This window comes from Apodemus sylvaticus, chromosome 20 (assembly GCF_947179515.1).
Source record: "Apodemus sylvaticus chromosome 20, mApoSyl1.1, whole genome shotgun sequence".
In the NCBI taxonomy this organism is placed as follows: domain Eukaryota; kingdom Metazoa; phylum Chordata; class Mammalia; order Rodentia; family Muridae; genus Apodemus; species Apodemus sylvaticus.
In genome coordinates this window covers 12090983-12107851 of record NC_067491.1, presented here as the reverse complement: position 1 = coordinate 12107851, position 16869 = coordinate 12090983, and the positions used below count along the sequence as shown (strand labels likewise).

General features: G+C 45.4%; 1 protein-coding gene and 1 long non-coding RNA gene across 2 annotated transcripts in view; one reads left to right on the top strand and one right to left on the bottom strand.

Annotated features, from left to right (window-relative positions):
* Positions 1-3155: 3155 nt before the first annotated feature.
* LOC127671310 (uncharacterized) lies at positions 3156-10822 on the bottom strand. Its single transcript, XR_007974713.1, has 3 exons — positions 10219-10822; positions 4370-5098; positions 3156-3785 (listed from the first exon to the last, which is right to left on the bottom strand). It is a non-coding gene; the product is annotated as an uncharacterized LOC127671310 (long non-coding RNA).
* Positions 10823-10844: 22 nt separating this feature from the next.
* Gns (glucosamine (N-acetyl)-6-sulfatase) overlaps positions 10845-16869 on the top strand; it is a 34133-nt gene continuing 28108 nt past the window's right edge. The window contains exon 1 of the mRNA XM_052166028.1: positions 10845-11115. Within this exon, the coding sequence (XP_052021988.1) occupies positions 10942-11115 (174 nt within the window). The 5' untranslated portion in view covers positions 10845-10941. The remainder of the gene's footprint in view (positions 11116-16869) is intronic.

Below are 16869 nucleotides of genomic sequence, written 5' to 3'. Positions count from 1 at the left end.
GTTAGAGTTATACCAAGATATTTTATATTATTCACAGTTATCATAAAGGGTGTTGTTTCCCTAATTTCTTTCTCAGCCCACTTATCATTTGTATAAAGGAAGGCTACTGTTTTCTTTTTTTAGTTAATTTTGTATCCAGCCACTTTGCAGAAGGTATTTGTCAACAGTATGAGTTCTCTGGTAAAATGTATGAGGTAGCTTATATATACCATCGTATCATCCACCAATAGCAATAACTTGACTTCTTCCTTTCCAATTGAATCCCCCTGATCTCCTTTAGTTGTCTAATTGCTTTAGCTAAAACTTCAAGTACTATACTGAATAGATATGTAGAGAGTAGGCAGCCTTGTCTTGTCCCTGTTTTCAGTGAAATTGCTTTAAGTTTCTCTCCATTTAAATTGATGTTGACAATTGGCTTACTATATATTGCCTTTATGGTGTTTAGGTTTGCACCTTGTGTCCCTGATCTCCAAGATTTTTTAAATGAAAGGGCGTTGGATTTTTTCAAAGACTTTCCAGCATCTAATGTGGTGATCATGTGATTTTTTTCTTTCAGTTTGTTTATATTGTGAATTACATTGATGCATTTTGATATATTGAACCATCCCTCCGTCCCTGAGATAAAGCCTAGTTGACCATGGTGGATATCTTTAATGTGTTCCTGGATTTCGGTTTGTGAGTATTAAGTATTTTTCCATCAATGTTCACAAGAGAAATTGGTCTGAAATTCTCTTTCTTTGTTAAGTCTTTGTGTGGTTTAGGTAGCAGGGTGACTGTGGCCTCACAGAACGAGTTTGGCAGTGTCTCTTCTGTTTCTATTTTGTGGGAAAGTTTGAGGAGGATTGGTAGTAGCAATTCTTTGAAAGTCTGGGTAAAATTCTACACTAAGACCCTAGACTTTTTTTGGTTGGGAGATTTTAATGACTGCTTCTATTTCCCTAGAGGGGTTATAGGTTTGTTTAAATGGTTTACCTGATCTTAATTTAACTTTGGTAAGTGGTATCTATCTAGAAAATCATCCATTTAATTAAGATTTTTCAATTTTGTGGCGTGCAGGCTTTGAAGTAAAACCTAATGACTCTTTGTATTTCCTCATTGTCTGTTATGTCTCCCTTTTAATTTCCGATTTTGTTTATTTTCATAATGTCTCTCTGCCTTTTAGTTCGTTTGACTAGCAGTTTCTCTTTCTTGTTTTTCTCAAAGAAGCAGCTCTTTGTTTCATTGATTCTATGCATTGTTTTCTTTGTTTCTAATTGATTTCAGCCCTGATTTTGGTTGTTTTCTGCCTTCTCATCTTTGATGAGTTTGCTTCTTTTTTGTTTTTTTTTTCTAGAGCTTTCAGGTGTGCTGTTAAGTTGCTGGTGTGAGAACTTTTTAATTTCTTATGAAGGCACTTAGTGCTATGAACTTTCCTCCTAGCACTGCTTTCCTTGAGTCCCATGAATTTGGGTATGTCGTGCCTTCGTTTTCATTGGATTCTAGAAAGTCTTTGATTTATTTCTTTATTTCTTCCCCAAGCCAGATATCATTGAGTAGAGAGCTGTTCAGTTTCCGTGCGTGTGTAGGCTTGCTGGTGTCTCTGTTGCTGGTGTAAACTCCAGCTTTAGCCCATGCTGGATAGGATGGGCTGATAGGATACAAGATGTTATTTCAAGTTTCTTCTATCTGTTGAGACTTGCTTTGTGACTGACTATATGGTCAGTTTGGGAGATAGGCCCATGATGTGCTGAGAAGATATCTTCTTTTGTATTTGGGTGAAATTCTGTCAGTGTCTGTTGGTTCCATTTGATTCATAATGTCTGTTACTTTCATTATTTCTCTGTTTAGCTTTTGTCTGGATGACCTATCAGTTGGTAGGAGTGGGGTGTTGAGGTCTCCCACTATTAATGTGTGGGGTTCTATGTGCAATTTAAGCTTTAGCAATGTTTCTATTACAAATGTGGATGCCTTTGTGTTTGGGGCATAGATGCTCAGAACTGAGATATTATCTTGGTAGATTTTTCCTTTGGTGAGTATGAAGTATCCTTTCCTATCTTTTTTAATTAACTCTGGTTGAAAATCTATTTTATTAGATATTAGGATGGTTACTGTACTGGCTGGTTCTGTGTGTCAATCCAACACAGCTGGAGTTGACATATCCCAGAGAAAGGAGCCTCCCTTGAGGAAATGCCTCCGTGAGATCCAGCTGTAAGGCATTTTCTCAATTAGTGATCAATGGGGAGATAAGGCCTATTGTGGATGGTGCCATCCCTGAGCTGTTGGTCCTGGGTTCTATAAGAGAGCAGGCTGAGCAAGCCAGGGGAAGCAAGCCAGTAAGGAACATCCCTCCATGGCCTCTGCATCAGCTCCTGCTTCCTGACCTGCTTGAGTTCCAGTCCTGACTTTCTTTGGTGATGAACAGTTAATGTGGAAATGTAAGGTGAATAAACCGTTTCCTCCCCCACTTGCTTCTTGGTCATCATGTTTGTGCAGGAATAGAAGCCCTGACTAAGACAACTGATTTATTTGTTTCTTCTTTAAAGACTTCTACCTGTCTGATTGTAGTTCCCTGCTTTTCTTTAAGGGGTTTATTCATTTCCTCTTTAAAAGCCTCTATCATCTTTATAAAGTTGGATTTAAGATCATTTTCTTGTGCTTCAGTCATGTTAGGATATCCAGGGCTTGCTGTAGAAGGGTAGCTGGGCTCTAAAGGTGTCACATTGCCCTGGCTCTTATTGACTTAATTCTTTCAAGGACCTTCAGCCTTCTGGATGACTTTGTTCCTGGATGCTCCCTATTGCAGTAGGTACTGGGAGGAGGCCTAACCTTGATGATCCTGGTGTGGTAGGCCTTTGGTGGGTACACTTGGGCTGTAAGGTTCTGCAAGTCTGATGGATGGGCAGAGAAGTGACACCCGTCTGTGCCCTCTGGTCCTGCTTCTATACAGTTTACCATCTGTGGTGGCTGTCTTGGTCATCAGGTACATCTGGAATGGACAAACACCCAAAAACTGAGCACAGCTGTGAGGGATTATTAATTAAATCATTTGACGTGGGAAGATCCACTTCTCATCTGGGTCTCTGACACAATTTTAATCCAAATCTTTAGCAGCGGGTCTTATAATGTGGCCCTTGTTTTCTGCTAAAAGCCTGTATGAAGGACACAGAAGGAGGAAACCTGGGTCTTTGCCTGCCTGCTCCCACCTCTCTATTTCTTCGGAATCCCAATGCACAGTGAAGGCCGGCTGAGACAGCCAGCTTTGTATAATAAAGCTACTATTGTATTTATTCACTTTACATCCTGATTGAAGCTCCCCTCCTCATAGCTGTCTCCCTCAAAGCTTCTCCTCTGAGAGGGGGCAACCCCACCCCCAGCTACCAACTCACTTTGTCACATCAAGTCACTACAGGACCAGGAACAGCCTTTCTCACTGAGGCCAGACATGGCAGCCCAGTTAAGAGAGCAGGATCCACAGATGGGTAACAGAGTCACGGACAGCCCCAGTTCCAGTAGTTAAGGGACCTGCATGAAGACCAAGCTGCACATCTGTGCCAGGGGGCCTGGGTCCAGCCCATGTGTGCCCTTTGTGTGGCAGTTCAGTCTCTAATAACCTCCAAGAGTCCAGGTTAGTTGATTCTGTTGGTCTTTTCTGTGGAGTTCCTATCCCCTTCAGATTCCTTGATCCTTCTCCCAACTCCTTCACAAGATTCCTGAGCTCTGTCTAATGTTTGTCTGTGGGTCTCTGCATCTGTTTCAGTCAGCTGCTCAGGGGGCCCTCTCAGAGGACAGTTACACTAGGTTCTGGTCTGCAAAAATAACAGAGTGTCATTAATAGTGTCAGGGATTGGTACTTACCCATTGATGGGTCTAAAGTTGGACCAGTAACTGGTTGTTTATTTCCTCAGTCTCTGCTCCATCTTTGGACCAGCATTTCCTTTTCTTGTAGGCAGGACAAATGTTAGGTCAAAGGTTTTCTTGCACCTTCCTTGAATAGGCAGCCATTGTTGGACTAGCTGAACTACAGCCTATCTATATATAAGTCATTCTATTATATCATATATACACACATATATATACACATATACACACACACATATATATACACACACATATATACATACACAAACACACACATATATATATGTATGTATATATACATATATGTATATGTCTGTGTGTGTATATATATTCAGGAAGTTTAGTCACTTGGTGCCTTGTGCCTAGAGTCTCTCAGAGCTCTGTGTATAGAGAACTTGCACTTCCCTCTTCCACACCGCACTCCTATCTCACTCTGTAGCCAGGACTTGACTGACCCAGAACTCCCCAGATTGCAGCACTGGCGGCAAGCAGGATAGAGTTAAGAGTCTGAATTTACTGCAGCTGTGCTCACCTGCACATACCCACACTCAAGGCTGGAGACAGTAGCAGCAGGGAAAGGTCCTGCAAAAGCCTGCTCTCCACAGCCTCTCTCTGCAGCGTTTGCACATTTTTTGTTTGTTTGTTTATTTTCTGAAACAGTTTGACTACATGATCCAGGCTTGCCTGGAACTTTCTGTGGCTAAACTCAGATTTGCTGCATATATGTATAAACACCACGTCCGTGCCTGGTGCTTGACAAGGCCGTAAGAAGGCATTGGAGCCTGTTGAAGAGGCGTTATAGAAGGTGTGAGCCTCTATGTAGATGCTGGGAATCTAACCCAGGTCCTGTAGAAGAACAGTGCTCTTAACCCTCACACTGCCTCTCCAGGTCATTACAGTGACCCTATCACACCAGCCTCGGTTTTACAATTATAATACAATAATTTATAATTCACGCTTGAGATTCAAATCAGACATAAGTGGAACTGATCTGTAATCAACGTTGCAAGTGTTTTTCAGGAAACCTTTCTACAGGTATTGTCAACATGGTGTGTACAAAAACTTGCATTTTGATATTCTGTCAGATGTGCATTCCATTATTAAAAAGCCTACAAAATACTCTCAGTCAGCTCCAGGAACAATCACATCAAAGGCAGATCCTTCTCAAAGTTCAGAAATTATTTGCATTTTCCAGAAGCAGCTGGCATTGCTTTCTGTTGCATCAAGAACTGAGGATGAATTTGCAGAAAGATGTGGTAACCTGTGGAAAATGAATGTACGGAGAAATCTTAGAGTCAGCCAAATACCATATTTATAAAAATCTCATTATGAATTCTATTATATAAAATTATAACACCCAAAATGGTTTGTTGTAGGTCTCCAGATGATATGATTAGTCACATACCACTATAACACCTATTGCTTTATAAAAACTTATTTTCTAAAAAATATATGAGGATAGGTGTGTGCACATGAGTGCAGGTGCCCATGCGTGCCAGAGGCATTTGGTCCCCTGGAGCTGTAGTTACCGGTTATTATAGCCACACTATGTGGTGCTAGGAACCAAACTCCAGCCCTCTGTTAAAAAGCAGTAACAGGTGCCGGGCAGTGGTGGCACACTCCTGTAATCCCAGCACTCTGGGAGGCAGAGGCAGGTGAAATTTTGAGCTCAAGGCCAGCCTGGTCTACAGAGTGAGTTCTAGGATAGCCAGGGCTACACAGAGAAACCCTGTCTTGAAAAACCCAAAATCCAAAAAAAAAAACAAAACAAAAAAAAAAATAAATAAATAAAAAAAATAAAAATAAAAAAAAGCAGTAACAGCTTTTAATGCTAAGGCATGTCTTCAACCTTGTTACATTGTTATTGTGAGCAATAAGATATTTTCAGGGCTGGAGAAATGGCTCAGCAGTTAAGAGCACTGACTGCTCTTCCAGAGGTCCTGAGTTCAATTCTCAGCAACCACATGGTGACTTAAAACCATCTATAATGGGATCCGATGCCCTCTTCTGGTGTGTCTGAAGATAGCTACAGTGTATTCATATACATAAAATAAATAAATCTTAAAAATATTTTTTTTTAAAATAAAAAGCTTTGGGCCAGAGAGACAGTTCAGCAGTTAAGAGCACTGGTTCCTCTTTCAGAGGTCCTGAGTTCAATTCCCAGCAACCACATGTTGGCTCACATCTGTCTATAATGGGATCATTGGATGATTTTATTATAGATGGTCTGGCATGCAGGCATCTATATGCAGATAGAGCATTCATATACATAAAATAATATAGAAATAAATCCTTAAACATAAAATAGAATGTAAAAGGTTTTATGATGTTTATTTTTCTTTTTGCGATAGGATTTCAGGCTGACCTTACACTGCCGTCCTCCCTCAACCTCCTGTGCCCTGGACTAGATTAATGTCTTAGCAGAGTTGTCATTTTCCTACTGATATTTTGCAGAATGGGCCCTACGTTTTGCTTCACGTCAGCCTATAGATTATGTAGCTAGCCTTGCCTGGCACCATGCACTTTTCTGCTCTATCCTGCCCTCACTCAGAGCTGACAGCACCTCCTGGCATTCAGTACACGGCTACAGCTGTATTCTTAGGTGTGGAATATTTTGAGGCCCTGATTTATTTATTTTTTAATTGTCTGGGTTTTTTTTTTTTTTTTTTTTTTTTTTTTTTTTGAGACAGGGTTTCCCTGTAGAGCCCCAGCTGTCCTGGAGCTCACTCAGTAGATCTGCCTGCCTCTGACTCTGGAATGCTGGGATTAAAGGCGTGCACCACCACCACCACCACCACCACCACCACCACCACCACCACCACCACCACAGACTATGATTTAAAGTTTCTACCAGGCAGCGTGAGCTTCCACTGTAAGGAATTCAAGATGCAGCCATATGGGTTTCATCTGAAGGTAGATCCTGGAGTAGTTTGGGACTTCTAACAACTTTGGTGATGTGTTCATCCCTATACTTCATAGGGTCCACTTCCCACCTCCTGGAGCATATAACACCTTCACACTAGTCTTTCTTGTTCAGCATGAATGACCAGCACAACGTCATCAGGATAATTGGTAGATAAACGTTCTGTAGGTGCACAAATGCTTTCGTCTGGTTGGGCTGTATTGTGACATGCAGTGGCATCCTGTTACACCATTTGTATCACCTCGAAATCAAACTATAAATAACGTTTCCTGTGAAATCCTCACAAACAGAAACTGTTTTGGAATCCCTTTCGTGATTGAGTTAGATAAGAATTTACTTGCCTAATCAACACCCTCGTAATTAGCTGAGGATGTCTTCACCTCCCCTAGCAGAGATAGTCCGTGCAACATCAGCTCCTGCAGTCACCTGTTGACTGAGATCACGAGAGATGATAAACATATCTGTGGTCTTTTCTCCTGATGCTGACCTGCCTCCTTGACCACCGATGTGCTGGGGCATGCAACAGCTTCTCTGTTTCGTTTATACTAAAAGAAAGTACTTTCCCTTTTATTTTCCCCTGGTATTTTTCCTATTCCTTGTTTCATTCATTTCTGGTTTTATTTTATTTTATTTTATTGGTTTTTTTTGGTTTTTTGATACAGGGTTTCTCTGTATAGTCCTGGCTGTCCTGGAACTCACTCTGTAGACCAGGCTGGCCTCAAACTCAAAAAAATCCGCCTGCCTCTGCCTCCCAAGTGTTGGGATTACAGGCGTGCGCCACCACACCCGGCTCATTTCTGTTAGTAACCTTTTAAAATGAGTTATTTTATTATGGGTATTTATCTGAATACATCTGTGTGTGAGCATGCACATATGTGCACGGGTACCTGAAGAAGCCAAGAGGCCACGGCAGAATCCCTGGAACTGGAATCAGAGGCAGTTTGTGAGCAGTCCTCTGCGAGAACAATAAGTGTACTTAGCCACTGGCCCTTCATCTCTCCAGACCGACATCTAGCTTTTGAGCAAACTGTATTTAAAGAAATACTTTACCGTTTTTGAATCCGCTATCATTTAAAGTATATACGGGTAATGTGGCTGAACCTCAGAGTTGGTATGGAGGGGAGGTTGCTGAAAAAGGAACAAACTTCCCAGGAATCACATCTGAGCAGCCCTAGGCCCTTAGAGTAGTTCCTCCCCCTTCCCCCCCCCCCGCCCCCCCAAGGCTAACTCTGCATTCGAAGATAACTCTGACTTGAGCTACAGTCAAACCCGCATGCGCAAAGAGGCATTGCTAAAGTAGAGGGCGGGGCATTGCAGTGGCAGAGGGACTTGCCTTAGAGGGATCTGCTGGTTTTCTTGGAGTCCTTTGTAATAGGTAAACATGTTCCTCTTGCTGCTTTCGTCCCTTTGTCTTTCAACATTTTTTTTTTACTATGATGTATCTATTTATGGGTCCTTAGTTAATTAGTTAATTGATTTACCAGCCTGTCTTGAAACTAGCTTAGTGGCTGAAAACGACCTTACACTTCAGGGGCCTCTTCAGGGGCCTCCGCCGCCTAGGTGCTGGGATTGCAGCTGGACTGCATGTGTTGCCCCCAGGCTCGATTTATACAATCCTCAGAGTTGAACGTGGAGCTCCCGTCATGCTGAGTAAGCACCCTCCCCATTGGACTACATCCTTACGGCCTTCTGAGGATCTGCCTGAATGCTTTTCTTCCTTCTGCACGGCTACAACCCATACCACAAGGTTGCGGTAAATCTCCAACCCAAATTACCCGGTTAAAGAAATCACAACTCAATTAATATGAATACAAGTTACACGCCTAGACTGGGCAGATCTCCCACGACACGACTCTATTCCCATCTATGAGATTCCACATAACTTGCGGTTTCTCCACGCCACGTGTTTCTCTCCATTCTCCTTCAACCTCCTCCACCATTATATACCAGCCTAGAAAGCGAACTTTATGTAGTCTTTTACAGTGAAGTAGGTGGTTAGCTGTTTTTTTGTTTTGTTTTTTTGGTTTCTTTTCTTTCTCTTAAGATTTATTTAATGTTATATCTAAGTACACTGTTGCTGTCTTCAGACACACAAGAAGAAGGTGTCTGTACTGGCTAGTTTCGTGTGTCAACTTGACACAGGCTGGAGTTATCACAGAGAAAGGAGCTTCAGTTGGGGAAGTGCCTCCATGAGATCCAACTGTGGGGCATTTTCTCAATTAGTGATCAAGGGATGGAGGGCCCCTTGTGGGTGGTGCCATCCCTGGGCTGGTAGTCTTTGGTTCTATAAGAGAGCAAGCTGAGCAAGCCAGGGGAAGCAAGCCAGTAAGAAACATCCCTCCATGGCCTCTGCATCAGCTCCTGCTTCCTGACCTGCTTGAGTTCCAGTACTGACTTCCTTTAGTGATGAACTGCAACATGGAAGTGTAATCTCAATAAACCCTTTTCTCCCCAACTTGCTTCTTGGTCATGATGCTTGTGCAGGAATAGAAACCCTGACTAAGACAGCATCAGATCTCAGTTGGTTGTGAACCACCATGTGGTTGCTGGGATTTGAACTCAGAAGAGCAGTCAGTGCTCTCAACCGCTGAGCCATCTCTCCAGCTCTAGCTGTAGGATTTTTGTGTGATTCTTTATGCCTTAGCCCAGGTTAGCCTCAAAAGCATATTCTCTCCCCCAGCGTCCCAAGAGCTGTAATTACAGGTATTTGCCATCAAGACTGGAGGAAAACTGTCTCTGGTTTTTCTGCATGAGTTTGAGTTTCTTGGATCTTATTTTCTCCGAATTTAGATATTTTGAAGCTATTATTTCTTTAAAAAATATTTCTTCTTTCCCTAACTCCAGTTCTGTGATTGATGGACTACATTGTTGTGTTTCATAAGTCACAGAGATCCTATCCATTTTATTGTATATCATATTAATTGTACAATATTATATATTATTATAAAATATCTGCTTTATTTTAGATGTAAAATAAAATAAGGAAAATACATTTAAAAGATAATTGTGCCCAGATGTCTGACAGATGGCTCAGTGGTTAAGAACACATGGTACTCTTTCAGAGGGCCCAGGTCAACTCCTAGCAACCCAGGTGGTGCCTCACAACCATCTGTAACTCCGGTCCCAAGGGTCAGATTCTCTATTTGACTTTCCCAGGAACTAGACAAGCATAGTACACATACATGCATGCAGACACTCATACACATAAATCTTTAAGAAAAAAAATCTCAAAGGTGTAAGTCCAACACATAACCAAGTGGCAAAAGACCGTACATTATTTTGTTTGCACAAAACAGTGCTCACTTGGTATATCGTTCATTGACCTCACAGGAATCCCTAAGAGCAATTTAACCTTTTAGCTAACTTAAAATATTTATTTGAGGCTTTATTCAACAAAGGATTTGTTGCCGTTGGTCGTGCACTTCTAACAGTTTCCAAGGAGGCTTGCAAAAACTCACCTAGGAGGACTGGCCAAGATGGCTCGGCAGGCCAAGGCACCTGCAGTCAAGCCTGAGGGCGTGAGTTAGATCCTCTGGACTCACTCCATAGAAAGAAAGAACTGACTCCAGCAAGATGCTCTCTGACATCCACACAGGTGCCGTGGACGTGAGCGCGCAAACACACACAAAATAAAACGTACATTAAAGCAGGATTAAAACTTGAAACGTTGACCAAGAACTCCTAGCGTGAAGTTAAGACGTTTCTAGATTGTGTGAAATCACATGCCAGCCGAGGAAAGCGGAATAACAACAGCTGAGCCAAATGAGGACGTCATCTCGAACCCTGAAAAGTCAAAGGACGCAGGCAGAGCTGTCCATTAACCCCAGGGCTGGCCGGGACTTTAACCAGCAGCTGATCTTCTGTACACGGCACGCGCGTGGCTTCTCTCGGGAGGGGAGATGAGCGGACTGCCTCCAGTCTTCACCTCCAGTCCGCTGCCGCGCTTCCCTCCGGCATCCGGAGCGAGCCAAACCAGCTCCGCGCGGTCCTAGCTCTGTCCAGCGGCCCAGCGGCCGGGCTCCCTAGGCCCCGCCCCCGGCCGGCGGTCACGTGACGGCGCGCCCCGCCCCCTGCCCCCGGCTCACGTGATCTCGCCTAGGGAGAGAAAGCCCGACCCGGTCTCCTGCGTGCCCACCGGCGTCTCTCCGCAGCTCTCGGTTCCCCAGCGGAGCGTGGCGGCCATGCGGCTCCCGTCGGCAGGCGGGCCCCGGCCGGGTCGTCCCCGCCGCCTGCCCGCGTTGCTGCTGCTGCTACTGCCGCTGCTGGGCGACTGCCAGGGGCTCGTGGGGGCGGCTCGCAGGCCCAACGTGCTGCTGCTGCTCACCGACGACCAGGACGCGGAGCTCGGCGGCATGGTAACTCCTGTCCACGCCCTCCCCGTCCCCCTTTGCTGGGCCGCTTGGCCGTGGGTGGGTGGGTGTGCGTGCTCACTACGGCTCCTCCGTGAGCTTGGACGGGTCATAGGACTCGGCTTCCTCTCCCGGGCTCACCCGCAGGCTCGCACCGTGCGCACGGTGCCTGGACCTTACTGCTGCAGTGTGTACGCTCACCGCTCAGGGCAAACCTGTGGAGGCCAGTGACTGATTAGGGAAAATCCGAGGCCACGTCAGCCCTCTTCACGGAGGACCTGGGACGTGGGCATCTGTGCTTCTGTGATGGCTGTAAAAGTGGGTTGTAGGCTGTCGAGTTGTTATTGAGAGTGTCAGCATTCCTTTAGAAGCATCAAAAACAAAATCAATTGGCCTAATCGAACGCCTTGGCTGAGGCATTACTGTCAGGGCTCCACTTTAGGTCTAATGGGTGTTGTCATGAAGACTACATTTCTTTCTCACAGTCACTTCTGCTCTTTCGAGGTTCCGGAATTTGACCTTTGGGGACATGCATGCCAATCTCCTCCCTGTGGTGCTCAAGGGATTTGCCCAAAGCACTGAAGCAGGAGGAGGCAGGACCCTCCAATGGTATTCCGTCCTGGGTCAGCACTGAGAAAAAAACCTCTACTCTCTCTTTCGGTTCTCCTTCTGTCTTCAGCTGATTGCTGTAGCTGTCAAACCACTAAGCAAGGGGGGTCCTGCCTCTTCCTGTGTGGTAATTAACCCGAGCTCAAGGTCCTTCAAGTTGCTGGTCCCAGCTGGTTAGTGAGTTGTGAAATCAGTCTAGTGAGTAGCTGCCAACATTTTGGTTTTCCTCGTGTCACGTGTGCTAATGTGCTTCGTCTTCCGTGGACTGTCGTTTTGTAGATGGAGTTTAGGTGTTGCATTACCAATCCCCTCTGCCCTTCTTTGTACTCACATAGGCCCTATTGCCTTGTTGCTGTTGTGGTATCCCCTGAGCCATAAGGATGCAAAACCTCTCCCCCCTCCCATCCCCATCCCTACAGCGCTGGAGGGCACTCCAAGGCCTGACGCTGCCCAGCCTGCTCTCTCAGCTAGCCCCTCCCCCGTACCAAAAGTCGAGACTTAATTTCTCTCTTACATTTTATATCACTCCAACTGTTCCCATAGCCTCTCTCTCTCTCTCTCTCTCTCTCTCTCTCTCTCTCTCTCTCTCTCTCTCTCTCTCTCTCGATACAGTTTCTCTGTGTAGCCCTGGCTGTCCTGGAACTCACTCTGTAGACCATGCTGGCTTTGAACTCAGAAATCCACCTGCCTCTGCCTCCCAAGTGCTGACATTAAAGTCCTGAGCCACCACTTCCCGGCCTTTCTTCTCTTTTTCTTTTTGTTTTATTTCGTTTGTTTGATTTTGTTTTGTTGTTTTGAGGCAGGGTCTCACTGTATGGTTGTGGCTAGCCTTGAACTCACAGAGATCCGTCTTCTATCTCACAAGTGCTGGGATTTCAACCTTACCAAAAAAAAAAAAAAACAAAAGTTTTATTCAGGAAAAAAAAAATGCTGTCCCCCAGTGACTAACATCCTCAACAGGTCAGCCTTAATATCGCTGTTGGAAACAAAATTTACTGCTTATATATAAGGTGTCCTAGCTCAGAGACTGTCACTTAGCACAGCTGTTGGCTGGGTGTAGTCAAGTAGTCGAGTTCTTACACTTCTGTGTTAATGGTATTTGCCCCTAGAACTCTTTTTTTTTTTTTTTTTTTTTACTGTTTGCTTCTTTATTCCAGAAGGAGGTGTGTCTAGGGGGAGTGTGTGCACACGCCACAGTGGCCTGACTATGGCGGTTAGAAGACAGTGTCTGTCATTCTCCATGAGGGTCCTGGGAACTGAACTCTACAGGCTTGGCATGGGTTTGCTTGTACCCTGTGAGTCATCTCGATGGATGGCCCTGGGTTCGTTTGTTCTTTTTTTTTTTTTTTTTTTTTTTAGTATTTGTAGTAGCCAGAGAAACTAGAACAAACAAAGCTCGTAGCTTCCCACACATGTTCGGTCAACAACCTGGGTTCATTCCCTGGATCCCACAAGTCCCGTGGACACTAAATAAATAAGGAGATGGCGTTCGCTTGTTTGAAAGCTGCAGCCCCTGGCACTTGAGGGGATTCTGACTTTCCTTGTGGCCCTTTTTGGAGTTGCAACACTGACTGTCCAATAGGATAATAGCGAAGAGCCGAGACAGGAGTGATGTCTGAGAACTTCCTTGGTGCCAGTCAGAGTGCGAGGTGTCTTCAGTTTGTATTTCTAACTTCGCAGAAGCCTTCTGCTGCAGACAGTGATAACACTCTAAAAAATTCGAGTTAAATGAATTGACCATGGCCCGGATAGCTGAGGGGCAGCAGGTTTATTTGCTTTTTGAAAACACTGTGGTAACCCCGTCTCACCACATGCTGTCTGGCGCACACTCAAGGCCACAGAGACACTTTGCGCTGAGTCTTTAGTGGCATTCTGGAATGCTGTCAGTGGGGTTCACCCACGGTACTTAATTTATGAATAAAGCTTTATGCGTAGTGTCTCTATCAGAGAGGGGAATTGTGTTTCCAATTGGTACCGTAGTAGGCAAGGTAAGGAATGGGGACCCCAGACGCATGCACCCACCCACACTGGCCCAGATCAAAAGTTGATATCCCATGATTTCACATGATTTAATGTGATTTTTTTTTCCTTTTTCAAGACAGTCCATGTCCTAGGTAGGGCTTCTGTTGCTGTGACGAAACACCATGACCAAATGCAGCTCAGGGAGCGAAGGGTTTATTTGGCTGATGTGTCCATAGTCACAGCAGATCCGGGGAAGTCCAGGCAGGAACTCAAACAGCACCGGAACCTGGAGGCAGGAGCTGATGCAGAGGCCATGGAGGGTGCTGCTTACTGGCCTGCTCCGCCCACCATGGGCCGGGCTCTCCTCCAACAATCACTGATTAATAAAACGTTCTCCATGCAGGCTCACAGCCCAATGCTATGGAGGCGTTTTCTCAATTGGAGTTCCCTCCTCTCAGATGAGGTTGTGTCTAGTTGACATAAAACTACCCAGCAAGTCCAGGGTGACTCAGGTTATCCATGTAGCAGAGAATGTACTTGAATTCCTGTTCCTTTGCTTCTACCGAGCAAGAGCTGGACTGCAGGCATGTACCGCATTTTTAAAAACATGTGTACAGGAGTTCTGCCTCCCGGTATGAGCGTACGGCTCTGTGTACTGCCTGCTGCCCCAGAAGGCCACAGGAGTTATCAGATGAGTTGGAACAAGAGGTGCAGATGGTTGCGGGCTGTTGTGTGGGTGCTGGGAGTCAGTCCTGGGTCCTGAGGAAGAGCAGCCGGTGCTCTTTTCTACGGAGCCGTCTCTCCAGCCCCTGTCAGTTACCATTATTCTGTTTTATGAGTGACTACCTCATCTTTCACATTCAACATTCCACTTGTCTTGTCTCGTGTGTCACCTGAGAGAACTCTGCTTTTATTAGTTTTTACAGGGTACAGCCTTTCCCTCCTAATGATGGTGCGATAGACTATTGCTCTCAGAAGCACAGGTTGTTTTTTTTAAGTCATTTATTTACTCTAGGAAAAGGGGGCGTTTAGTCAGGGGCCTTGTGAGAATGTAGGGAAAGAATAAATATGACATCGCTTTGCCTAGAGCAAGATGACTTCCATTGTTTAGAGGAAAGTCAGTCGCTGAGTTTCAGGAACCATGGGAACCTTTGGAGTGCCAGGACTTGGCAGCAGGAAAGCCAGTGAATCCTTTGGTTTTCATAAAAGGGAATTCGCATAGGGTAAGTAAAGTTACACATCTGCTCATGAGAGTAAAAGCTGGTGTTTCTTAATACCGTCACATGGTTTCCACCTGACCAGCCACTGTCACCTCAGATTAGCATGGATTTCTGTTTTCAGCATATGCGGTCTCTTGCCTGGGACTTGTTCAGCCATGCGTAGATTATCAAGGTGAACTTATAAACTGAAATGCCTATGCAACCTTGCCTTGCAGCTTCCCTTTCTGTCTCTTGGGCTGTTTCTCCCACAGTGGCTCCTTCCTGTTCGCTCTGTTGGGCTGTTTGCCGGACTCCTCTGTTAGCCAGGGAGCTCCTCTCCTGGGCCCTCCTGACCCTGGCTCAGGGGCTCCTGCGGGGCTTCCTGCTTCAAGAGCCTTCCTGGATGCTCATTTGAAGTAGGCTCTGCTTTCTCCCCACCAGGCATGTCACATAGCCTCAGTACTCTCTCTCTCCTGCACTACCTGAGGTCATTGGTCCCCTGAGGTCATTGTTCAGGTCCTAAAGCAGTGGTGAGGTCAAGACCGAGTTTCCTACCTGCCTTCTCCTAGGTGTTTGCTGAGATTAGCACGTGATGCACCGTATAGTCTCCCTGTAACCCTAACACAGTCAGTAGTTATGCATGCTTATAAATTTGTTGACTAAATCCATCTCGGTTCCCATTCTTTCTCTACACCACTGGTTCTCTGTCTTCCTGATGCTGTGGTGACCTTTAATACCTCACATCGTGGTGAACCCCAACTGCAAAATTATTTTCGTTACTACTACTTAACGGCGATTTTGCTACCTTTATGAATCACAATGGATATCTGCTCTGCAGGATATCCGATGTGTGACTCCCCGAAGGGCCGTGACCCACGGGTTGAGAGCTGCTGCTCTAGGTGCACTTGAGGTGCATAGTCCCCGTCCACTGTCCTCATGGTAGCTCAGGCCCCTGGGCAAGCCAGGGTTACACTCAGTCCACTGTGAGCTCCTGAGTTTGGCACCAGGGATAAGCTAAGGGTGACAAGTACCATTGCCTCAGAAGCACAGACCTGCCGTGCGTGGCTTCTCTTGAGGGTCTCCTATTATCAAGAACAAGTTGACTAGAACAAGTTGGAATGTTGTCCTCTGGAGCCTACAAGCAGCCTGGGCTTATAAATCAGTGGAAAAGCTGCTTACATGTTGTCGAAAGTGAAACTTTAGTTAACCTTGGCATATATCTGGAGGTGTGATCTTTAAGGAATTACTGGGCCAGGTGGATATAAGACTCTATACAGTCTGTTCTTGGGTCTGAAAGGTATTTCAGAATCATCACAGACCACCTTGTGAGCCTCATCCGTGGTCGTTTTTGCTGTCCAGGAAGTAAAGACAGATCAGTGTGCCTTTGATGGATGGCTATATAACTGCCCTCGCCCCTCTGCCTTCTGGGGTGAAGTTAACTTTTCCACTTTAGGTTTCCAAATCCTAGGGGACGCACAGAAGAAGAAAAGAGCAACTGAAACACACTAACAGGCCTGGAGACACACTAACAGCTCAGTGGGGGAGTGCTCGCCTAGGTACTCAAGGCCCCAGGTTCAATCCCCAGCCCTGCGATAATTCTGTTTGACAGGGTTTGTGCGCGCGTCCTAACACACGCTATCATCTGGTTCAGGTGCCACTGCAGGAGGATAGCCAGCTTACGGCAGTGGGTTTCCATCATTGACTGTGTAAGGCGGGAAGCAGGCTTCAGTGTGAGCCTTGCGCCATGTCTGGCTTTTGGAATCTTAAGTGTTACCTTACTTCCCCATTAATGATGGGAAGTTTCCTTGCTGATGAGTCCATGCCTTGGGGTTATTGGCGGAGAAGAGAGCACTGTGATCTCATTACCTGCAGTCCCCACGGACAGAACAACGCTATCAGCTACCAACTTTCTTCCTGCTTGCCCCGGGTTTGCCCGACTGTAGCCAGACCTGTTTGGTTCATCTCCACAGTCATTACTTTCGGCTGTGTG